This window comes from Seriola aureovittata, chromosome 15 (genome assembly GCF_021018895.1).
Source record: "Seriola aureovittata isolate HTS-2021-v1 ecotype China chromosome 15, ASM2101889v1, whole genome shotgun sequence".
Classification (NCBI taxonomy): Eukaryota; Metazoa; Chordata; class Actinopteri; order Carangiformes; family Carangidae; genus Seriola; species Seriola aureovittata.
This window is the reverse complement of record NC_079378.1, coordinates 10,395,762-10,420,711: the sequence shown is the minus strand read 5'-3', so window position 1 is coordinate 10,420,711 and position 24,950 is coordinate 10,395,762. Positions and strand designations below refer to the sequence as shown.

The 24,950-nt window shown below is 41.1% G+C and overlaps 3 protein-coding genes across 6 annotated transcripts in view; 1 reads left to right on the top strand and 2 right to left on the bottom strand.

Moving 5' to 3' along the window:
• Positions 1-7,796, bottom strand: part of septin8a (septin 8a) — a 39,585-nt gene extending 31,789 nt beyond the window's left edge. For both annotated transcript variants that reach the window (XM_056398173.1, XM_056398175.1), the window contains exon 1: positions 7,636-7,796. In XM_056398173.1, coding sequence (XP_056254148.1) covers positions 7,636-7,665 — 30 coding nt within the window. In that variant the 5' untranslated portion in view covers positions 7,666-7,796. The remainder of the gene's footprint in view (positions 1-7,635) is intronic.
• A 133-nt stretch (positions 7,797-7,929) lies between these two features.
• Positions 7,930-13,084, top strand: LOC130182943 (ankyrin repeat domain-containing protein SOWAHA-like). Its single transcript, XM_056398172.1, has one exon. The coding sequence runs from the start codon at positions 9,405-9,407 to the stop codon at positions 10,860-10,862; it is 1,458 nt and encodes a 485-aa protein (XP_056254147.1). The 5' UTR covers positions 7,930-9,404; the 3' UTR covers positions 10,863-13,084.
• A 3,185-nt stretch (positions 13,085-16,269) lies between these two features.
• shroom1 (shroom family member 1) overlaps positions 16,270-24,950 on the bottom strand; it is a 33,126-nt gene continuing 24,445 nt past the window's right edge. For all 3 annotated transcript variants that reach the window (XM_056397288.1, XM_056397287.1, XM_056397289.1), the window contains 7 exons: positions 24,651-24,837; positions 24,363-24,415; positions 23,255-23,905; positions 22,528-23,124; positions 21,703-21,811; positions 20,710-20,982; positions 16,270-19,014 (listed from right to left, as the gene is read on the bottom strand). In XM_056397288.1, the coding sequence (XP_056253263.1) occupies positions 18,760-19,014; positions 20,710-20,982; positions 21,703-21,811; positions 22,528-23,124; positions 23,255-23,905; positions 24,363-24,415; positions 24,651-24,837 (2,125 nt within the window). In that variant the 3' untranslated portion in view covers positions 16,270-18,759. The remainder of the gene's footprint in view (positions 19,015-20,709; positions 20,983-21,702; positions 21,812-22,527; positions 23,125-23,254; positions 23,906-24,362; positions 24,416-24,650; positions 24,838-24,950) is intronic.

The following is a 24,950-nucleotide window of genomic DNA, read 5'->3' as shown; positions in this document are numbered from 1 at the left end:
TTGATGCTTAAATGAAAGATAAAAGCTCCATTTCAAAGGTTTCAGTGCTGCGATGTAGCTCTCTAGCTCTCATTCCTTTTGTGACTGAACACACTTATTGCAAGTCACTTTAGACAAAAGCATCTGCAAAATGAATGTAATGTTTGTACTGTTCAGTAGCAGGTTTACCGGGATGAGGAAGAGGCAGTGGTCACTCTTTGTTTGTTATTCACTACAAAACTCAGCGCTTGTTAAAACAACATTAATGCTTCCCTGTGGTATTCAGTTTACTGAATGAAGCTCATGGAGATATTTGGATAAATTGCTGGAGGGGGAGGGTGTGGCCTCTGGTATCGTGCCTGGAAGGAAACCGGTGCAATGACTCTCTGGATTCCTGTGTTTAAAATAAGAGAAGCTGATAATTTATATTTGCCTTTATTTATCCGGGCAAGGATAAATAAAGGCCTCTGTGCTCATTTTCCATCAACACCCCATTTTGTATCCAGTTTCACATGTGGCAGCAGCTGCACAGTTTGCACACAGTTGATGGAAAGGCTTCTTGCTCAGGGGCACCTTGACAAAAGTGGGAAAATGTTTTGTCTTATGCTGCACGTCTGGAAATTTACATTTCCAGTCAGTCATGAGCTTACTTCTGGAAGTTCATGGTGCTTACTAAAAACATGTCTGGGCCTTTACAAAAGTATGGCCAATGTCAGGGGTAAACTTATGTCATAATCAGCCTTAAAGAGTACTTTGACCTTGTAAACCTTGTTTTTGTGGAAATTTCTCCAAACTTACCAAACCACAATGATGACACTCTCAGATTCAAAAAAATAACAAAAATCCTGACTCATGAGATAATTGAGGGTTGACCTACACTACCAAATTGTCAGTAGCACATAATCTTTGTGTGAGTGTGTGTGTGAAACATAAGAGGCAGATGGCTCTGTGACTGAGGGCTATGAAAAGAGCACGCAGACCTGACCAACTGTGTTATCTTTAAGGATCAGACAAAAAAGAGCTGCAGACGTGGACACAAACTCCCCAAGCTGTGACTTCACAGACTGAATGTGTGAGTGTGTGTGTGTGTGTGTGTGTGTGTGTGTGTGTGTGTGTGTTGGGCTCAGTGCTGGAAGACGTACTCAGATCTGTTACTGATAAAACTAGCAATACAACCATGTGAAAATACTTCCTGTGGGTGTCTATTTCCTTACAGGTAGCCCATAGCATTTAATGGAATATAATACAACTGCTGTGCTATAAAGTCTTCTTTAGTGAAGCCTATAACTTTTAGTTTTTGTTGACACAGTCATAGAGGTGTTAATTAAATTATATGCTTTAGCACTGTCCTTGTGGCCAGCGGTTGTGCTGTAATGCACTGCAAATAAAAAACACCTCTAAACATAATGCAATCCAGTACAACACCACCACCTTTCTGACAGTGTCTGCAAAAAAAAAAGAACATTATGGGCTTAGTAAAGACAGGTGTTTAGCATTAGAGTGACTAGGTGTGCCTAATAAAGGAGGCACTAAATGGCTTATTTGACAATGCTACATTATACATCTATTAAATGGGCCTGTGTAATTGTGTCATAAAAATGCACTGAAAAAGGGTTGGGTCTGACTGCACTTGAATTAGAAAGAAAATAAGACTAACTTACTAACTAACTAACTAACTTACTTAACTTTCATTAGATTAAGTCATTAGATGACTTGCCAACAAGCAGATTTGTGCAGTGAATATCACAGAAGAAAATCTTAATCTGCAAAAAGAGCAGTGAAAAGTATGTTTGCCTAGCAATAGCAGAAAAAATAAAAACTGAATAGACATGGCTTTAATTTTAGCCTATGTATTCATGTATATATAGAATGTGAGAGCCACAGCTAATCACTAATGTCATGTGAGAACATATTTCCATTTTTGGTCATTGTCCTGTTTTTACTTTGGCTGAAAGATTATAATTCACTATAAATTAAGACTTTTCCATCTTATGCTCAAAACTGACTGGATTTCATCAATAATGCTTCAATGTTCTTAATACATTTACACTTATTGACAAAAGCATAACAACACCCATTAAAAAGTACAGGATGTATAACCAACAGACGAGAGCAATTAGGGAGGCATCTTTCTTTCCACCCACTCAAGCTAGTTCAGAGAAGAGAAGAACAGCAGCATAAAGTATGACAGGAATGAAAAGCTTCTGAGTAACTGTCCCAGCGTGAGGAAACAACACAGTCCCCAGGCCACCGTATCACCAGGCCGACAGGAAATGGCTGCACAGAGTGAAATGAGGCACAAATCATATAGGCTAGTTCACAGTGCTTTGCGTTTGTAGCTGGCTAATGTGTACCGCTTGTCAGCAATAGGCCTTTTTTTTTTTTTAAACGGAGGACATTTTGATATTCAACAGAAGAGAAAGCAAAGGTGTGAATACTGAAATTAATAATGGCTGAACTGCATTTAGCTGCTTCACTTCAGAAGCATTATTTTAAGTTTTAAAAGTATTTTTAAAATGTGATTTACCACTGGTAAATGTCTACAATTTATAGTCAACATTCAAGAACATATTCAGGTACACAGGGCGGCAAACACGATGACACCACAGTGTGGTCACAGTATGTCTCGCCACTGAGATATACTGTGTGCTTTACTGTGTAGACTTTACTTTAACCCCACAACAATTAATTTAGTGTCAGCTGTCACAATTAATGATTATTTTCAGTATGTGTTAATCTTCCCATTATGTTTCTGATTAAATCACTGATAGACTAGTCTATAAAATGGCAGAAAATTGTGAAAAATGTCCATCACCATTTCCTAAAGCTAATTCTTAAATCTTAATGACTTAAACGACGAATCTAAACCAGCGGTATAGACAACTACATGGATGCACAGACTCAAATTCACCGTATGTAGTATCTTTGGCTCATGTCTGTCCCTCTGTGCTTCCCCTTTAACTACCCCACACCCACCCCTGGGGGTGGTGCACCTCACAGTTTGAAAAGCTGTGGTCCAATGCAAGAAGACGGCAACAATTCCACACAGCCAAAAGTGACACCTGTAAATTCCTTAGTATTCTCAACCAACTCTCCAGATATAAAGAGAGAAGACACTTAAATGATTAATTAATAAAACTAATCTTTTCAGCACTATTCCAGTCTTAAAACTACAACTCAAAACAATAACCTGAAGCATATCAAACGTCACTAAAATAAGCAGGCACTCAGCTTCCCAAGGGATTAAATAAATATGTGGCAGAGATTCAACCTGACATAACTGAGGACAAAACCAAGATCACCTCAAAGACAAACGTTTTCAGCGAATAGTCCTGATGTGACCTGAAATTCTTTCACACACCACTGTTGTCTGTTTATCCCCTCCTCAGCTTCCCTCTCGCCTTCAGGCCTCAATCCCCACCCGACCTGTGTCTGACTTGTATTTGCAGCTGGTGTCTGCCTCAGTGAGCCTCCACCTGACAGACAGCAGCAACCTGACAGGCTGAGACACACACTACTGCTGCAACTGATGCGTGTGTGGGGACATACACAGAGGAAAGGCCTTGGAAAAGGCTTCAAATATTTACAGTAACTTGAGGTGCACTTTGTGTAGAACTGGTTTGGTTTTCACATTCAGTTTTCGAGGCCAGATCAAATGCCAACGATTTTTTTCTCTTATCACTTATTAATCACTCATCAAGCACAAATACCTAACATTCACTAGTTGCAGCTTCTCGAATGCGATGTTTTACTCTTTGTTTTTGTTTTATGTGCCTGTAAATTAAATATATGCGTTTTTTGACTTTTATTCTGACAGAAAACGCTATCTGAAGACGTCACCTTGGGCTCTGACACATTGTGTTTAACTACTTATATTAAAACATTCAGTTGATACAGAGATGTCTTTATCTTGACTTGGGTTCTGGTAGTTTTAGACTAGATTTGGACTTTAATTAGTTTTCTATGCTATTTGCAAAAATATTTTACTGAAAATGTTGTTATATTTTGTCTTATTGTCATTGTTGTGGCTTGACTTCTGTATATATTTGACCGTGACACGATCTAATACTGAACAGTAATGGCACTGACTTGCCTTTATATCCTGCACTTAGCTGGACAATAGAATGTACATTTAAACTGAGACCTGTGAGTGCCTCGAGCTAAGCTGAAGAATGGGTCATACCATTAGCCTGTTGTAGTAGGTTAACAAATTGGGAAACTGGGCCTAAGTTTAGCTGTTAAAGTGTACTCTCTGCAAGCCAAATAAGCTTTATTTGGTGTCACAAACGGATGTCAGTTTGGGGGCTTTTTGGCGATGCAGGCCAAATATTACTTAGCATCCGTGAGGGTAGAAGACCACATGAAAACCTCAGTGACAAACCCACATGCACATTCAGTACTTCCTGTCCAATGACGGTCATGTAGATTTCTGAAAGTGTAGCTTGATGTGCCCTAAAGTGTCACTGTGTGTGGACTGACACATCATGCTTTTGAGATCTGAGAGGCTTTGTTGTATTAATGCTCATTATCAAGGATTTTACAGCTTATCCTATGTCGTCATACAAGAAATATACTTGGTTAAGTTGTTTTTGCAATATTGTCAGCACTAACCACACCTACAGATTTTGCACGTGTGTGCTGTAGCTGTTCTCCTGCTGCTAGTTTTGCTGGCGGCGATGTAGTAATGGTAAAAAATGTTGACGGTTGAGATGCAGATGACGTGTGCAATCCACAGGAATCCACAAGCATAGATATACAATTACAAAAAAAGTTTTTATCTGATCATTGTTTTATCAAATGCATCTTGTCTCACACTCATGCACAACATTTGTATGGTCACATTGCTGCTCAGCTTTATCACTCATCTATGCCCAACAGGACAGACAAAAAGAAATGAGTGAGGCAGACGGGAGAGAAGACAGGAACCATTTTACGAGACAGATGTACAGCACACTCATCTTTATAGAGCCTTTCAAATATACACCATTTCCTTACTATCGCTGAACTGACAAAAAATAGTCTGACTCAAAAAAAAAAAAGAGATATTTTTATAGTTGTCAGTTATGTTATTAGCCACAAGCTAAAAGTCTTTATGGATTAGAGGCAAAACCTGCCTGGATCTGGTAAGCTTTTCTCTCTCACATGCATGTAAAGCTTTCATACGTGCTTAGTAAGATAAAATACATTCTTGTTGCGAGATCTAGACTAGTTATGCTCATTACTGAATGCTGTTGGAAAAGACAACATGGAGGAGGTGAACTTGATTTAATCACAGACTGAACACAAGGAAAAAATATGGATCCTTGTAACGTGCGAGTAAAAGAACGTATGCAAGTTATTATAAAGTATCTATGTAAGCATCACAATATGGAGCTACAAGTTTGTCTTCGAGAAAACTCAAACATATTCTATAGATGGATATTGACTCATTAGCACAGAGGCTGGAGCTCAGCTGTCATTATCCATCTACGATACTGGATTTGACAAACTTGCCTCTAGGCGATTCTGGCCTATATGTTCTATGTAAAGCTAACACAACACTGACACATAACAGTGAGTAAATCTGACCTACAATCTGACCTCATCAACATACAAATGAACAACATGGGAAAAGCAGTGGTAAGATGTAAGATGTAAAGGAACGTGTTTTAAGTCCTAAGACTTGTTTAAAATGAGCAAATGCAGATTTATTCTGATTAATCAGTGAATAAATCTATAACTAGAGCAAATATGTGAATAATAAATCAGCACAAACAAGCAAAGCAACTCTTTTAAAGTACAAGCATCTTCTCCCATAGTTTGTTATTCCATGTGTCTTGCCTTTAAGCACTTTATGAAGCTAATTTAATTTCATGCATCCAGGCCTCATAGGAGCGACAATACTCTTCAGGGTCAGTAAGCACTGTACATGCTAAATACGTTATAGGCCATTTCATTACATAACCATTTAACTGAATAGCATCTTTTTTATGCTACACAGTGCAATCAGTGGGTGAAAAAAAAAACAATGGAAGTTGTTGGCTATATTGATCACCTCGAGTGGCTCTGGCCTAGAAAGTTAACCCAAAGCTACAGCTTCCATTGGATTGGGATTGATGTGGGCCAACAACGCAACCAACCACACATCCCTATCAATAGCTGCACATAATTAACAGCGTGCCCTTTACACAAACTGCCAGACGCACGTCAGTTTGTTCAATATGGTCTCACTTAGTTCAGAAAGTTAGACAGGAAGTTAGAGAGTCAGGCAACTATGCTGCTCCTGACGCTGGCTTCTTTCACTGCATTCTCAGCATTTTCTCATTAATCAACCCTCTAATTTTGTATTCCAAAAGAGACATTTTAGAATTTGCTCGTCTGCAATATCTTCTGCAACCTGTACCCCTTCTTGGACATGATCCTGATTTAAGAAAATGCCAACTGTGCAATATCCACTGCATCCTCATTTTTGGATCCGCTCCTTTCTTTGCAGACATGTGTTACACCAATAAGTGGAAGGAGTGGCCTGGAGTGTGTTCTTAATCTTTTTATCCCTGCAGCTCAGTGCTCCTTACTGTCCAATTCACCACCCCAACAATCTCTTCAAGGATCTGCCAAAAAGTTAATCACCCTTGTTAAATCTCCTCCTGTGCGTTTTCCTTTGTCACTATGATATTAGTTTTCCTTAATACACGCTTTGTTGTGTGACAGTCTGCAAATTCTTGATGTAAAGAGCTGCCTACATGTTAATGCACTTTCTCTGGCCGGTATTACATCATGATACTGTACCTACTGGATTATACCTGACTGACAACAGGGCTTGTCACTATGAATATTCTACAAGATGCATTCCACTCTCATCTACTCCTATGCCCAACCTACTACTGGGATGTGCAATAGGTACTGCCTTGAGAAATACAGGCCATCAGCAAAGTAGCCACAGCCTGTTTAGCAACTGGCTGGTAAAACTGGCATTGCCTTAGGTGTAAATATAACATTATGAGTCAAACAAAAGTTCAATTTTGCACCCCTGAACAAGAAGTTAAAAGGAAACACATGTCAACACATTGTCAGGACTGAGTCTCATCATACAGTACTAACTGCTATCTAGTAATTCAAAACAATATTGCAGTTTTACAACATGAAAATACAATTAATACATCTTCAATTGTGTCTGTGGTGCACAATAGTGACTTTACAGCGGCGATATCCTATTTTATAGTATTTTGATCTGCTAGCTAACCACTGTATTTGTTGTTACATGATACAGTAACGTACATTCCCTTATTGTGTTGTGTTTATAGCCACTTCTGATAACGTCAAGTAAACAGTTTAATGGTGCCATACCCTACACCCATATGCCCAGCAACGCATACATGTTTACAGATACAGAAATAAACGTTACAAAACGCAACATTAATACAGTCAAAATAACACCGTTGTCTTAATTTGTCTTTAGTGAAAGAAACCATCACAGCAATCACTTCCACCATCTCGGCTGAGCCCACATCACAGGCTTCAAAAGCGGGAGGGGGAGGCTTGGTTAGCTACATACCCACACACGGCAGCTAACACCCACACTTTTACTAATCGCAACCGTGCACTCCCCGTGGCTGCAATGTTTTCGCTTCCAAAAAGATGGGAGAAACGGCAAGGAGTGCCGTGGCTTTCACTCACCGAAAATACGTCAACGTCCGTGGCAGCCATGGTGCGGAATGTATGGTGTTGGTGTGCTGAGCAGACCGAGCAGAGGCGAAAGGGAGCAGCCCTCGTCTCTCCGTGCTAGCCTGCCAAACTACTGACTGAGCTGAGCTGACAGAGACGGGAGGAGAGGGACACAAGACGGAAGAGAGCTGGTAACTGGACAGGGAGGCTACCAGCTAGCTAGGTGACAAGAGGACTCCCTGCTACTTCGCTTCACCTTCGTTCGGTCGGGCAAACTAAAGCGTTTCTTTTCTTATTTTTGACTAAGGCTGGGAGTCGATATGAGTAAAAAACACTGATGAGTAGCTTGTGTAGTATGAAAAGAAGTCGGCAAACATAGTTAATAGCAGCGGTCAGGTAAGATAGATGTTCCTCATACGCGCCATACATTTAACGAATAGTCACGATTTTAATAGTATCCTCTCTTCTCATTAATTATCAAGGGGGCTTGCCGATTTAAGGTTGATCAATTTTGTATTTGGAGGAGTTAAAAGTCGTTTTGAAGTGTTTCCTGGCGGTAAACCAGAGACATAATGGTCAACGTTTCTACTTACGTTAAAGAAGGGGGTGAACTATCTTGACGTTCTGGTGACATCTTTGGGGCGGGATAGATAGGTTCCAATATGGCCACTTCTTAGGAACTCCCATTCAGTCCAGGAATGTCAAGCTGCTCACACTGCAAGCCAGGACAGGAGCGAGCAGAACCACAGAGCGACAGAGGTTGGGGGCGTGGGGGCAGAAATATGTGTGTCAACGGTGGAGGTGATAAAATACCTGATCATCATTTCACTGTAGCCAACTGTAGATGTGTCCTTCTCAAGACATTGCATTCATGAATTAGTGAGGTCACAGATTAATTCTACTACAATGTGACTTAGCCAATCAGAAGGAGCTATTTTGTCATTATTGTTGTGTCTAATTTACTCCAATTATAAAACCAGTTTTCCTGTATTATGTGTACTGTAGGCTACTGTTTGACTGTGCATGTAGCCTGGGTGCCCTAGGGACTCCTACTTTTTGCAGCTGTATCTATGTTTTTAGGGCCTGACCAATAGTACTGGATTTTGGTGATGATAATGACATTGATAAAACAAACAAACAAACAATTTTTTTTTTTAATAAACTGAATAAAGTTACAGATAGCCAGACAAAAGAAACATATTTTATAATACTTTAATATGGTTATTTATTCAAATGTATTTCTTAGACCCTATTTCTATAAACTGATCAAGACATTTTACTCAGAATTCATTATAAATTATTGTTATGTACATATGTCTGTGTGTATATGTGTGTGTAAGGGAGGACAGCAAATAAGGCTTCTATCAGTTATTTTTTATCAGTAGCAGTAATGGTGATAGAAGTTGTTGTATTATTAAGATTTCTTGTATTATATTACCTATGATCATAACTCTTCACGTGTCTGATAACCTAAAGTATAAGTAAATGAATGCAATATATAATTTCTATTTCAAAGTATTTCTCATTTACATGTAAATACCTCTAAATAAAGTATAAACAAAACTGTAGGGCCAGTAGGGAAACATCTTGCATATATTATTCAAATTCCATCCACGTCTGCACTTTTTCCGGAAAAGCACTCCTACAGGTGGGGAGGAGGAGAGCGGCCAGGTGAAGGCTACCGCATTGACACCAGGACAAAGGTGGAGTAGGATACAGTGTGAGTGTTGGAGTTAAGAAGTTTTATCTAAAATCTGCGTAAAGCCCATATAGTTTTAGTAATGGTTTTGACGCAAGAATCCGTCCTGTCTCTGCTCCTATCGGAGGGAGGCAGAATGAAGAAGTCCGACTTGGTGGGTAATTTTAAAGGTTCAATAGACTGCGTCGATCCCGCAGAAAAAGAGCGGAACAGGGAGCTTTTCAAGACCTTTGTCAACAACGTGGCTTTCGTCAAAGAAATCGACGGTGACCGGTATGTTGTCATTAAGAAAATGTATCAGCATTTGCTGGACAATGTCCAGACTGCAGCGGAGAGCCGTGTGGAAAAGACTGAGAATGAAGAGATTCCGTTGACAGGTGAGCAGCAGCGCCCACCTGCGCGGACTGAAGAGAAGACTGAGAGCTCTGAGGGCGCAAGAGGGGAGAGGTCATCTCTCTCTGAACTTGATCCAGAACAGGCAAGTGAAAGTGGTGACAATCCTACAGAATTACTGTCTCCTCTACAGCTAGCACTGCAGAGGAGCAAATATACTAATATTAGGGTTAAAAGGATGCTGAATTTTGAGATCCAGAAACAGGGTACAAATGGAGATAATTGCTCGAGGAGGGGTGCAGTAAATGAGCCCACCGCCATCCAGAGCAAACCTTACGCCTTGCCTCTGAGAATGCCACCCAGCAGCACCAGGGTGGAGATCCACAAGCTGAAGGTGGACCCAGATGATCCTCCTGAAAGTCCAAAACTGGATGCCTCCAGGGGAAAGCGAAGACCCTCTTCAGCTGAGACAGGCAGTGGCGTCAGCTCACCCCAGCTGAGGAGGGTGGTGAAGACAACCAAGGCGTCAGAGGAGCACAAAGACACAAGGATTCCCTCTACGCTTCCCCTGGAGCAGTCAGAGCATGAATGGCTGGTCAAGTGTGCCGCCGGCCACTGGAGCCAGGTTTACGGCCTGCTGCTGACAGACAACCAGCTGGCAGAGAAGAGGGACTTCATGACAGGGTTCACTGCTCTGCACTGGGCAGCCAAGTGTGGGAACAGTGAAATGCTTGTGAGGATTATTGATCTGTCAAGGCAAGGAGGAGTTGATGTTGACGTTAACGCAAAAACACATGGCGGATACACTCCTTTGCACATTGCCGCCTTGCACGACCAGGAGTACATCATGGCCATGCTGGTGGGAGAGTACCTGGCCGATGTGAGCATCAGGGACAACTGCGGGAAGAAGGCCTACCACTATCTGCACAAAGGCATCTCTGGGACTCTGAGAGAGATGCTGGGTGAACCCAAAGCCCAGCAGGCTCAGGACAAGGCGCTGCAGGAGAAAGACGAGCTGGACCTGTTCCCGGATCTCTCCAAGGGCCTGCATTCAATAAGTCGTCTCTTCCAGCCACACGTGGCAGGCCAGAAGAAGAAGCACAAGCAGAGGCTAGGATTTCACTCGCTGAGCGACGACCCCAGTGAGGAGAGAGAAGACAGCAACGGCGGCTTCAGACAAAGAGTCATATCGGATGCTTTTATGTGATGGAAAAACTCTTTTGTCATCTTATTTTCATGAGGGAATAGTGTGAAAACACAACAAGAACACAGCAAGAACATTCAAAGAATTTGACTGACATTTTTGTTGGGCCTTCTTCAACAATGAAATCAACTGAGAATCAATCAATCAGCTAATCAGTGTCTCTTTTCCTGTTTGTGTTTTATTTATATTTTCTATCAGATATGAGAGTCAGACATTGGGTGTGTGGTGAGAGTGATGATTAAGCAGTGACTATTGAAGTAATTTTGTAAAATGTAAAAGCAACATCTGCAAAAACAGATATCTCCCTCTAACGGAAATCAAATCATCGAGACTTGATGAAGAATTGATGATGCCGGTAGTAGTAGTAGTAATAGTAATAGTAGAGTTTTAGTTTTATCATGTTACCTGAATGAGTTGTATCTTAAGATTGTGTTTTGAGGTGTGAATCAAACATGACTCAGAAAATATTACAGTGGATACAGAGAGTCATGTTATTAATCATCATCTGTGGTGTCTGCCTCTTGAAGACCTCGGCTTATCAGTCTATCGTTACACTTAAACTGATGTAGGCCTAATGTTTGTTTTATAGTGAATTTTCCATTTCTTTTTCTAAATTAAGAGTTACAAAAAAAACAGCTGCACCAAGCACTGAAACCAGTAGGTAGCAGCACAGGTGAGGCTATTTATTTCTTACATCACTGAGCTTCCATCCATTGCCTGTTTTAAATGTCTTCAAAATATCCTTTCAATGTCTATTTTTGATTTAAAAAAAAAAAAAATACTAACAAGAATTTCAAAGACATTTTGAACAGACAGATCAAGATTTTACTTGTTCTCTTCTGTTTTCATCTGAGTAAGAACTGAACCGAGAGTGGAGAAATGGTCATGCTCTCAATTTCTACACGCAAACATGCATGAACTGAAAAAAAAAAAATGGATGTGTTGACTCAAGGGTGAATCAAACCTGTAACAGCAACAAAATAAATAAATAAAAAAAAGAATAAAAATCTGTGAACTTGCCCTGCAAGAAAACAAACACTGGATTTCATTGAATTACAATAAATGTAACTAGAAAAGGTAGAGGTCAAGGTGTGTGCAGGTGCGTCATAAATCGTTACGCTCCCTGCGCGTGCCAAAACGTCTCTGACATGTGGCTGTGATTCAGCCAGATAAGCAGCTGTCTGGGGATGAGTGTGTGTTTTGCAAGTGTTTGCACGAATGTGGCTGAAAGTGTGCGTTAATGCCATCACCGGCCCCAGCAGGCCGAGCAGAGGACAAGAAGTTGAAGAGCAGCATTCATGTAGGGCTCACTTATCTGCCTTGTTTCCTGTCTGTTTTGGTTCATTAGCCATGACAGATGTGACTAAGTGTCACCAACTAGGAGTCGACAAGATGCTAAAGATGACATGCTTAGTTGCAACTTGTTAGGAAAAGAAAAAAAAAAAAAAGACGGAGAAAAAAGAAATGGCAGAATTTAGTAATGGTATGCATCCTGTGGTCCCCGCCTCCAGTCCTCTCCCTCTGTTTCTTGCGTGTCTCATGATATCATTTTCCCCAACAGCATATATGGTCTTTACGTCAAGACGATGTTTCATCTCTAAGCCTCTGGGTTTTATTAAGCAAATGGTCTTCTCTGCTGCTGCTGCTGCTGCTGCAAGGAGAAACGCCAACACGTGGTCAGGAACAACATGATGTTAAATTACACTATAAAAAATGAACTGTTGATACAATGAAGTGAAGAGTGTGAGAAGTAGATTCTACTTATGTTCCAAAAGTAGAGATTCATGTTTTGAAACTGGTCCATTTATGAGTGTTGATGAATTAATCTGTTCACGCTGTTGGCTTGTTTAAGGTTTAAAAATGTTTACTGTAGGCTTTCCATGGAAAGAGCTTATTAAGTAATACAATGACTGAGATAGTCTCCTCTAAACAGCTGTAAAGTAACATGTTGTGTCTTGTTTGGTTAAGCCATGCGCAGACATAAATATTACAGAGCGTTACATGCTGTCACGATGCTTTGACCTGTGAATTTCCCGCAGTGTAGTGAACTAACCATATGAAACGCAATGTACTAATTAGCGTTAATTTGTGAGCTTTTTGGACAGAGTCAGGCCCTGCTTCCAGTTTTAATGCTAAGCTAAGCTAAGCTAACTGCCTCATGGCTGCAGCTTGGTACTGAACATGCAGAGATGAGAATATCAATCTTCTTTTTTTATTCTTGCCAAGAACTTAAGAATCCTTTAAGGTTGCATATTATGTTGACTACAACCCAGCATCATTTCTGAATGATTATGTGCTTCTGGTTTAAAAGAATAGCTCAATGTTTATGGGAAACATACTTGTTCACTCTCATGCTGAGAGTTAGATGAGAAGATCCATACCACTTTCATGTCCGTGTGTTCAGTAGATAGATGCAGGCTACTAGTTGAAGCTTCATATTCATCCCTTTAAAGGGTAACCAGGCAATCAGTGTCTGTTGGTGTTGAGTAGGATTTGATTGAACTTGTCTCCCTTTATTCAAGTATTGCCACATTTGGTCAGAAGTACTGAACCCAAATGCAGCCAAAAAAAAAGGGGGTTAGTGAGGAAAGATGTCTTTAATAACAGAAAGAAACTTATAAAAACAAGAATCAAGAAAAAAAAACAGGCAGGGACAAAAAACATAAAATCCAGGAACTCAGCAGCACGACAAACAAAAACTCCACAGAGGGAAGTGGAGTACAAACTGGACTTCCACAGACAGACTGACAAAGACAAGTGGGAGCACACAGACTAAATACACACCAGGGAGGCAAGGGTGATTGACCGCAGGTGAAACACGTTAGGGCGGGGCAGACAATCAACAAGGAGGGAAAGGCAAGACAAAGACAGGAAGTAAATGTACAATGGACACACATGGAACTCCAACTACAAAATAAAACAGTAAATGAATCAAAAGTCGTACAAAAAGTGAAATTAATGACGCAACAAAAATTAGGCCAGACATAGCTGCCATGTTGTCCACCAAAGTCCACATGAACTTAGGTTCACGCAAACGTCTTATCTCCCACCTGTCATGAGATATATTCTCCTTGGATCCTTTGTTCAGTGTGTGATGACATTGTTGGGAATAGGTAAATTCAATTATATGTTTATTGTTGAGATCCTAGTGTGTAAAAGTGAATTGTTAATTTTTTATGTTGTTCTCATTTACATAGATGAGAGGGGCAGAATATGACCTCAATGGTAAAACATCATTTAAATAACACCTAACAGGGTCAATAACTATTGGTATGGAGGGTCTGGAATGCAGTTTCATTGTAAACTATTGTCCTCCGTGCATGTCAGATAGTTATAAACTGGCCTTAAATTAGCTTAATGAGAGCAGAGCTCTGACAGAAACATCTGCTGTAACGTAGAGGCAATAAATCTGGGTGCTATAAAACCAGTACAGCTTTACAATCAGCAGTTTAGCTTTGTTAAGTCTTCATAACTGAGCTGTGTAATGAGAAGGTTGGAGGAGGAGACTGACGGCGCGCTGACGTTCCGGGCGGGCGGCGGGTTCAGAGTTCAGGCTGAAAACTGAGCATTGAAGCCACTAATCTGAGCACCTGGCAGAGTCATTACTGAGTCATCCGCCTTTGATAAATAACCTTCTAGACTTCCAGCAGACACTGTATATTATGACCAATTTGACACAGTTACTTGGTGGCATGAAGCAATAAAGAAATAAAATAAAATCACACTTTTTGCCCCTTCATGGTGTAGATTCACAGCTGAAGTTTGTGTTTCACCGACCATTTTCCAGTTCCCTGCGTCACTGCTGAGACAGAAAGACACAGTCAGTGATTATCAGCAGCAAAGCTCCTCATTATCCAGCAGTGTGACAGCACTGCTGCTGCAGTGTTCAGACCATCCTGTTCCCTCCTGTTTTGTTGTCAGCAGCGCACACACACCAAATGCTACATCGCTTGCGCTGTCTTTGTAACAGCGCTAAACCTAATTACCATGCAAGTAATGTATGACAAAGATCTTCTAGTTTCCAATTCCCTGTTTTATGTCCCTACTGCCTTCAGTAGGAATATGATCAACGGTGCTTTTTACTTGGTAAAGTACGCTAAGTGCTCTCTGGTGTCTCTCACTGCCCTCCTGGGGTTTGCCAACATCAAATCCTTTTTGTTCATTCTTTTAATAAGCATTTGTTGTAGCTGACAAACAAGCTGGGCGGCCTTCCGCTGTGAGGCTGAACAAACAAGGGCAGAGAATGAGGCATGAAAGAGACAAGAGAGATGGAAGACACAGGCTGGTTACCAGAAATAAATCCCGCTCAACTTGTCAGTTTTGAGCACCAAAACCTGAGGTTTTTCTTTCAGCAAAGGTAAACATTTTGTGAAATAAGCTTATTTGCCGTCTTGTAGAGAGTTAGATGAACGGATTGACACCACAGTCACGTCTGTCTAATCAATTTGAAACTGGATCCAGCAGCTGGTTAGCTTGTCTTAGCATGAAGACTGATAGCAAAATCCACCTACCACCACCTTTAAAGGTCACTAATTGACACATTATATCTCATTTGTGTAATTTGTACAAAGTTGACAAAAACAAGATATAAAATGTTAATTAGCGAGCGTTAGAGGTGCTGGAAAGTAGATTTAGCTGCCAGAGCCAGGCTAACTGTTTCCTCCTGTTTCCTGTCTTTCTGCTAAGCTAGCTAAGTGGCTGCTCATAAAGAGAATAAGTATGTCAAATATACAACCCAGTTTCCCCTTCTTCCATTTACAGGTATTATTTCTGTCCTCATCAGCCTATTTGAGTACTACATGCTTTAAAACAATTCTTTTTTATATGATGTCATTTTTAAGATGTAATACCTGGTTGTTTTTTTTCACCCCTACAGATGATGAATCTTCCATAAAGTGTAGAGAGAAGACACTGATTGCAGAATACTGGCTGCCAGTTCAGTGCAGTGACAGTGAATTACTGGCTTCTCAGAGGCAGTGTACCGATGTGCCTACAGAGGGCAGAGACGGACTCTGAGACGAACACAATCGAAACCTGGAAATCTTCAACTACTGAGGAAACTTCAGACCTTTAGTAGAGGAAAGCCAGAATATGTCAGTAGATACCAGTATTTCATCAGTTTGAATGAAATAATAAAAAAAAAAAAAAAAAGAAACATCCAAACATAAAATCACACTATAAATATTTGATATAGCCTGTATTTGCAGGTCTATGTATAGTCTGTCATGTTTTGCACGTAGTGTGATTCGCCTGTACCTGTTATTTGCTACTGTTCAGGTTGGATGAGTGTGTCTGCATCTGTTTCCTGCTGCTAGTGAGTGAAGTGTGTGCAAATTTGGGCAAAAATGCCCCTTTGACTTTAGAAAAGTTCATTGTGGAGGAAAAACAGAAGAAATGTGAAACACCAGAATGAGAGGGAGAGCTTAATTTATGCACAATATTACAAGCATCATGGAATTTACAACTCCAAACAGGCACAAAAACACAACTCAAACTCTCAACAGAAAAAAAACATAGCAGAAAAAAGTGGATTTAGAAATGTCTCTCCCACCAGCTGGGACTGAAATATATCTTTCCTTCTTGGTTTTAAAACAGATTCTGTTCGTATCAATGTCACACACCTCCAGTATTTGAAACAAAAACCCCCCAACTAAACAAATAAAATCCTACTTCAAAAACAGGCCCCCCTTTTATGCAACCTCTGTTGTCGTCTATCGTTTGCTGTATGCACGCGCACGGTAACAACTGAAATGAGTATTTATCCATGTGCTGCTCCCTCTGTGGGAGTATTTTCCTCACTTTCCCCCCCTGGTCTCCTCTTTTCTGCAAAATGTTGGGTCTTTTGCATACTTTAGAAATTCCAGCAGGCTGCAGTGAACAACACGAGAGTCTCTCTAACCCCCTCAGCCCTGCGTCAGCACAATGGCCAAAACAAACATACATTTGTTTAGCAAACTGAGAGCCACACAGTTGTAAATCTCCAGAGAAATGTTTTAGGAAGTGGTGAAACTGTTCAGCAAAAAAACATGAAAATATCTTTCCGGGTAGAAGAAGTTTCCTCCTTCTGAGGGAAACCTGCTTTTAATTGTTTACTTGTCCACTTGTTTGACATTTTGTGTTAGTCAATAAATGATATTTTTTTTTATATATATATGTGGAGGCTGCTAATGATGCTCTGCCTCTTTGTGGTCACATTTACATAAATATCACATACACAACAGTAGACCCATTCACTGGATCACTTCAACATTTTTGATCATTTTATGACTTCATAAGGAGTTTTGCTGACACTGAGGGAAGTTCTGTCTCTCTGTTCTACAACTTAAACCTCTTAAGACATTCACAATCTCAAGCGTCTACACACACACACACACACACACACACACACACACACAAACGCTGCAGATATTCTGATGTAGAGCAACAGCTCACATCACTCTTAAACAACTCTCCGATGTGTCTGGTTGAGGATTCAGTACAAAAGAAATTAATAAAACTATCAAAGCTAATCACAAATATTAACGAGGAGACACAGAATGCAAGATTACTTTTGTGGGGAATGTAATATGATTCAAGAGTGTGTATCCAGGGCTATCGAGAACAGCTTTTTGTTTTAAAACTAGATGCTAGTGTGTACTTTTAAATAAACTTTAAAGGTTACATGTGTCTCAAAGGGGCTACACTGTGGAGGTAGTGAATAGAAAATTATTTTAAGACACCTGAAGTGAAGATTGTGGACGTTCCTCTTATTTAAAAAAAAAAAAAAAAAATGTATTCAAGTATCACGTGTCACTTCTGTGACAAAGGGACATTGGGAGAAAATACCCAGTGATATAATTGTTGCTTACTTTTAAACTGCTTTAAAGAGGTTTAGCACCTCCGCATGAGGAGTTGTTCAAGCATGAAATCATCAAAACTTAATAACATGAAGAATGAAATTAGTTGGAAAAGTATTTCTACACATTCCTTACTGTTGCTGGGCGTGCTCATGTACCTTTTTATAAAACACAATTTTAGCAATCCTATTTAAAATGAATGACAAAAACAAACAAAATACGTCAAATAAATTCTTTTAACTGGATGGAGTAAGGCTTTCACTTGAAATTACTTTTGAAAACAAATCTGATTTAAAGAAATGTGCATTTATGTATCATTACAAAGTGCTTTTTTTTCATTCACCTTTTTTGGTTTTTAGTGCCTTAATTTGAAACATATTCAAAAAATAAGAACATTAAAAAAAAAAAGAAAGAAAGAAAGATTAAATCTACTACATCTATTGTACATTTCACTGACATGATACAGTACACCAGCCCCCATCTTTCACTGAAGCCTTCTCACTGGTCAAAATACAAGTTTAAAGCTTATAATAGGTTTCCACAGGTGCAGATACAGGGCTGTAGCGCTACCATCTTAATGAAAAAAAGAAGGACAGTTACTGAATTGCTAACAAGGGACGCAAACTTTCCACACAGCAGCTCTAATGGAAAACGTTCCACAGCAACACCAATACCAAGGCACACGGAGAAACAGAAGAAGTTTCGGCCTTCTGTTTAAAGTCACAGGAAACATAAAGGGGTGAGTCTTCGTTCACTGGGCGGAAAGTGGGTGAGCCTTCTGGGCAATCCTCGGCAGATGACAGAAAGGCAACGAGTCTCAACAGTCTTTATTGCTCACCTCATGAGAAGCCTTTAAGTTATGAGAGTAGAACAGTATGATGGGTACCCCTGTAGTTTGTCACACTATTAAAAGGACAAAAGGAATGTCATGACAGGGTGCAAAAGGGTTAAAGATATCAGCTGGACCACTTATAATCCATGTCCTGTAGTCTGTATGTAGCAAACTGAGCCAGCAAAGCACATCCATCAAATCCGGGGCTTTTTCTTGCCTCCCCCCTCCTCCCTCACAGATTCAGGCTGTTGGAAAGAGCCTCCAGCTGCTCCTCTCCCAGCCTCTGCTTCTCCTCCAGGTCCTTCTGCCGGATGAGCAGCGAGGCCTTGGTCTGGACGAAGCGCCGGTAGTCCTGCAGCTGCTCGGAGGACAGCTGGCGTGACAGGAAGGTGGAGACCAGGTTCTCTCTCCGGTCCAGGTTATCCTTCAGATCTTTGGCGTCCTCCCTCTGTTTGCACAGCAGACGGTGGCGACTGTCCAGAGATTGCTGAGTGGAGAGATGAAGGGAGAGGACAAAGGAGATTAATTATACCGGATGTAGATTTTATTCAGCCATATTCTGGTGCAAGTTGTTATGTATAATATTGTAGAATATGTAGAATGTTCAGTAATGTGTACCAAGCTGACAAAAAGGACAGAATATCAAGACATGTAATAGAAAATCTGAAAATGTATCACGTCAAAAAGCTTTATTTTTTTAACCACAATTTTTGGATTATATTTTTTTATTTAAATTTAAAAGGTAATACGTCACTCAACCTGTGAAAGTTGTACAATTATGTTTAAAACAGCCACAGGTCAGGAGGCGCAGTGTTTCCTTGTGTCAACAGAGGGCAGGGTAGATACAAATGTCATCGAAACCGGGCTGGAGTTTCGGTGAGTCAGTGTAAATACCAGCGTTGCTGATAACAGCAAGAAAACAAATGAGCCTCTAACAAGCCCTCAGTATGCAGCACGTCCAGCCGGGCTTTTACAGATGGACAAATTAACAAAGAACCTTTTCAGGAGAAAAATCTAGAAATCCAATGCATTCATGCAAACATAAAATGATGCTGAAAATATTGGGACACACAATCAAACAGGATATTCAGAGAGGACACAGAGCTGAGGTCAGATCCTGTGACACAATGATCTTAGAGACTTTGAAAGTAAATACAACTGTATTTGAAATAAAGACCTAAAGAACTTGCAGTAAACATATTTTAGTGAATGGTAGCTCCTTCAGGTGCATGTTGAAATGCATGTAATTATTTCTCAATATATCAAACCACTTGGACACAAACTCTTTAAGTGCAGCCTTATCAAACTGCAGTATGTGAGAAATTATCGTCAAATGTCTGATAAATCTTCGGGCTCAAACACAGATAAGCCAAAAATGGCCAATTAAACTCAGATAAACCTGACAGCATTTTTTGAATTCCACATAGCGAGAAACCTTGACTCCATTAATGTCGCCCTTCAACTTTTCCCAAGTGGCATGTTTGCAGTTCTTAAGTAAACAGAATGGGACTATAGCTGGGGCATGGGAGCAGCCAGCCGCAGTCGTCTTTTCGCCAGAAGCTCTAAATGAGCTGCAGTGAATCATGAGATCCGCAAAGTTACATGACGATATGTTCCACGAAGAGCACTCGCTGACAGGATGCTTGCTTTACTCGCATGCATTAGTGTGTATGTGTAAACAACTTCAGGGGTAAGAGGCACAGAGGCACAAAGGGCAGCGGTGATAAATTTAAATTAGATTCATATATTTATGGACAGAGTTTTACAGCTTGTGCGAGATGTGAATAATCAGTGTTTTTGAAAACTGGTTACTAAAAACACTGTGCTCATTGGTCATTCTGGCAGGAAGAAAAAAAAGACAAACAAAAAAACAAACAAAGCCAAAAATTAAAGGATTAGGCATAAATCTCCGATTTTGGAGGGTCACTGAATGCACCAACAAGCAGAGTTTTCATAACAATCCCTGCTGGCAGCTGCATTACGATCAGACAATTATGCAACTGCAAAAAATTAAACCAATTAATACCTCACTGAAATGTATTACCCATCCACAGAAAGTTTCAAGTTTTTCCAAGCTGTTTCTAATAGCATACAAAAATGCAGCCGAACCTCAAGACCTAATTTATGAACCCACTCACCCTCCCCAAAAAAAAAAAAAAAAAAAAAGGTTTTGGTCCCTCACCTTCTCCTCAGCATCTGTGTGCTGGTCCACGGTGCTCAGGGCGTTCTGCACCCTGGCCAGCCGAGCGGAGAGGCACAACAGCAGGCTGACCACCCTCTCCAGGTCTCCTATGAACAGGTTGTACCTCTCCAGCTCCACGGGCAGACAGTGCTCACAGACCAGCACCTCCAGTGCCTCGCCGCGGGCCACGTTCTCCTGAATCTCTGCCTGGAGGGCACCGCGTGTCTCTTCCAGTGAGCGCAGATGCTCCTCGATATAAGACACTAACAGATGCTGTTAAGAGAAGAGAAATGTGTGAGAGACTATAGGAAATGATGCTACAAAAGCAAGAAAAAAATAAGGTGGGGAAAAAATAAAAATATACGTAAACACAACCACATAATTTTAGATTCCAGATGAACCAATTATAATATTTATTTTCCATTTGCTATTATAGGATCATGAATAAGGATATACTGTAATAAAAAGTGAATGTTCAGGACAATCATGAAGAAAAGGGGGGGGGGCTATCTGCTGAGCCAAACATTAAACAAGTGGGAGGGACTGATAAGAGACAGACAGTACATCATGTGAAAAGAGAGACACAGCTATCTCTCATTGAAATGACTCCACTTAAGGCCAAATAGCATCCAGAATGGTATCAATATGAAATCACCACCTAGTTTGTGTTTCAAAAAAGAAAAACACAATGAGACCACCGTTCAAAGTGGGTAGTTAAATATTCAGTATGTTCCGCTGTCCTGCTTGGTTTGTTGTCATAGTTACCCTACGTGCAGCAAAGCGGGGACAACTTTAGACATATATTGTCTCTTATTAGTGAAGCTACCCACTGGTCTCATTATATTTTGTTGTGATATCGTTTTAATGGCTTATTTCTTTTCTGACTGTGAAATAAAACTTCCTCTTAGTAAAGGATTTAATCGTTAAAAAGGATTAAAATATACACATTACATGAAAACCACCCGTTATTTTGCATAAATGAATAATAATTACCTTCTTCTCAGTGATGTCAGTTCTGCTCTGCAGGTCTGTGCACTGAGGTTTAAGGCTGTCAGCAGCAGGAAGACACGGAGATGGTTCAGCCCCTTCATCCGCTTCAGCACTACAAGAAGAAAGATGTGCTAAGGTCAGGCTAACATTCTTGCACCCTGTTGATATAACCAATAATTCCAGCCTTCACAATACAGAACAGACATACTCAGATGTAATTCTTGTATCAATTGTGAACTCTGAGACTATTACAAAACCATGACATGCGTTGGCACATTCTCTACGTATCTGAGGTGCGCTTACACCAGCAGAAATCTGAGTGCATGTTCAGCAGCAAGCAGATAGCCAGGTGTGTCAGGTGTGTACATGTGATGCAACTAAATGTAACACAGCACTGGTGGAGCTCAGGTCTGTTGCCACTAGAAACCAGTATCAAGTTTCCCAGAGCAAACATTAAACCAGGAATCCTAATTAACTGGGCTTTGTCTGCACCAGCACCACGTCAGCTCTAAAATGGTTTGAAAGGTGTGAGTGGGATGGATTTTTCTTTCCATTTACACAGCTCCGTATGGGTTATGTAGCCGCCTGAAAGGATGGAAAGTCAAGGAATTGGGAAATTTATGAAGCATATCTAGTTATCATCTATGCCAATTTCCACTGTTTTACAGCTATTTTCTGTGAAGAAGTCATACGAATCATTTCAGACTAAGTATTCTCAGGAGTTTGCTGTCCTCTCTCATTGAGGCAGTAAAATGTTCTCAATAGAGCAGTAAAAGTTTATGTGTGATTGCCACAGCTGGTGTAATATTCCAGGACATTAACATTTACCTTTCTGCAGCTCCTCTCTGCTCCTGTTTCTTCTTGTAGTGCTCCTCCATCAGCAGCGTGTCCTCCGACAGCAGCTGCTCCATCAGCATCAGCGCCGTCTTACGACCGGCCAGCGGGTAGAGCACCCTGGCCAGTGATGGGTCGGCCTTGACCACCGCTTTCACGAGCTCCTCCCACTGAGGTCTCTCGGCGGGCCCCTCCAGGCTCTCCGTCTCCCCCTCTGGTGCTCCCCTCTCCTCCATCTCCTGGTTTTCTCCCAACTTCTCATCTTCCGCGCCGGGATTTTTCTCCTCCTCCGCCCGCTGAGTGACGTCTGCCTCAGTGACGGAGGCGCAGGGAGACACAGAGGTCTCGCTTGTCTGCGTTTGAGGTGCTGAGCAGGTGGACTCGTCATCAAAAACGCTGTCTGTCAGCAGCGGATTCTGGACGTCCTCTTTGATCTCTTCTTCTGGAGGGAGAATCCACAGCGATGGATCTGTGGTGACGCCGCAGCTCAGAGACACTTCGTGGTTTGAATCATGCGGCAGGGCGTCGCTGCTTGGTTCGTCCACTGACTGCTCTCTCTCTGATCCAGTCACAGAGGGAGAAGTCCTGACTCTACGGGACGTAGTTAAACACATTACAGTTAAGAATCACATCAGGGCAGAATCACACCTGCTAAAGGGTTAATACAATGAATTGATGACGATTCAATGAGTGTCTGTCTGCATTGATAGTCTAATCTTACCTGAAGCAAGGCCTGTTTTCACAGGAAAGTTTTGGCTGGGCAGGGCTGGATGACTTGATCTCCCTCTCGTTGGTCTCTATCCCTCTGGGGGAAGGTGGGTTGGATGAACTCTCACTGGGAGGTCTGCTGTACCTGAACTCATCTGTGACAGGGCCGTGAGATCCAGAAGATCCAGAGTGAACCCTGGTCCGGGAAGAGGAGTAGGAGGCCGGGGAGGTGGATCTACTCGAGTTCCTCGTTCCTTCTGTTGTCGGATCCTCCCCTGGTTCTGAGTTCTGCTTCAACAGGGGCTTTTTCTGGGTTTGGTTTTGTGTCTGTCCCTGAGAGTTCTTCTGATCAACAATCTCTGGTTCTTTTCCCGCTTCCTCTCTTAGATATTGTATCTTCCTCGCTCTTTCCTGTCCCTGGGCTTCTCTGACTTCGGCAATGAATGAAACACTCCTCTTGTCTCTTTCCGGCCCCCCTGGTCCAGTCGAATGTCTCCACAGTCTATCCAGCTGCTCAGAACTTTTACTCATTGCTGATAGTCTTGTTAACTTTGAAGTCCCAAGCTCTTCCATGGACTTCCCCCTTTGTGCAACCACACGGACATGCTGCTGGCCCTCAGTTACTGGCTTTACCAAGGGATCCTCAGTGGCTTTTTTCTGGGGACTGAAATTGACATTCAGTGTCAAATGTGTAGCATAAGCCATACAATTCATGTGAACTACGATTATTTTAGAACAGAAAGTCTTGGCTTTAAAATGAAAACAAAAACTGCCACATTTTTCATACTTTTTTCGTATACATATTCTTGATGGCAAAACCAAATGCGTCATAGAATGGATTCAGAGAAATATCATTTGATATTCCGACAAATCCCAACAGAGTTTTGAGAAATAGACCAACTCCTTGAAAATGGTTCAGTCAATGACCACAGCCTGTGCGAAAATCTCTCAAGAAGGAACGCAGGTTTGCTGGAGCAGGTTGGTGTTGACTTTCCAGCGCCTCAGTGAATCAAGTCGAGATTTACAGTCTGTGCCGCAGCACACACACATCACTGACCTAATACTCTCCTGACCTAAAACCAATATAAATGTCCCAATTTGTCTGCAGTGCTGTTACATACCTGCAGGTTTCCATAGTATTAACTGGGAGTGGATCCTTCTCGTAGTCATGTGCCTGCAGACCCAGATGAAGAACAAAAACGTGTGAGTTCAACAGCAAAGTATGTAAAATGAGTTTGAAATACTACAGTAACAGATATGGATCAAAGTATGACTTGTTTTCTCTCTTTTTTTCTAACTCTCTTGCTTATACAAAATGGGGGTTTTCTGCACATCACAATGTAAGTTAACCTGGATAAATACCAATGTCTACCGATGTTAACGATTAGGGTAATCTTGAAATGACTCACCTGAAATGCATGCGGTGTGGATGTTGATCTGTTCCTGAAGAAACTAGGAGGTTCTGGCTGGTCCAAGAGACTCTCCACTGAGGCAGACTTCCCCTGAGCTGGACCTTGACTCTCCCTCCATCTGGCCTGACTTGACTGGCCAGTATATTGACCAGAACAAGACTGTGCTGAGAAGAACTGTGCATACCTGTTTTGTGAAAATTCAAACAGAACACTTAAAAATGTCTGCTTTTGATCCCTATGAGAAAAAACAGCATTAAAAGATTTTTTTCTCGGTCTCTTGTCTTTTCTCTTTCTTAC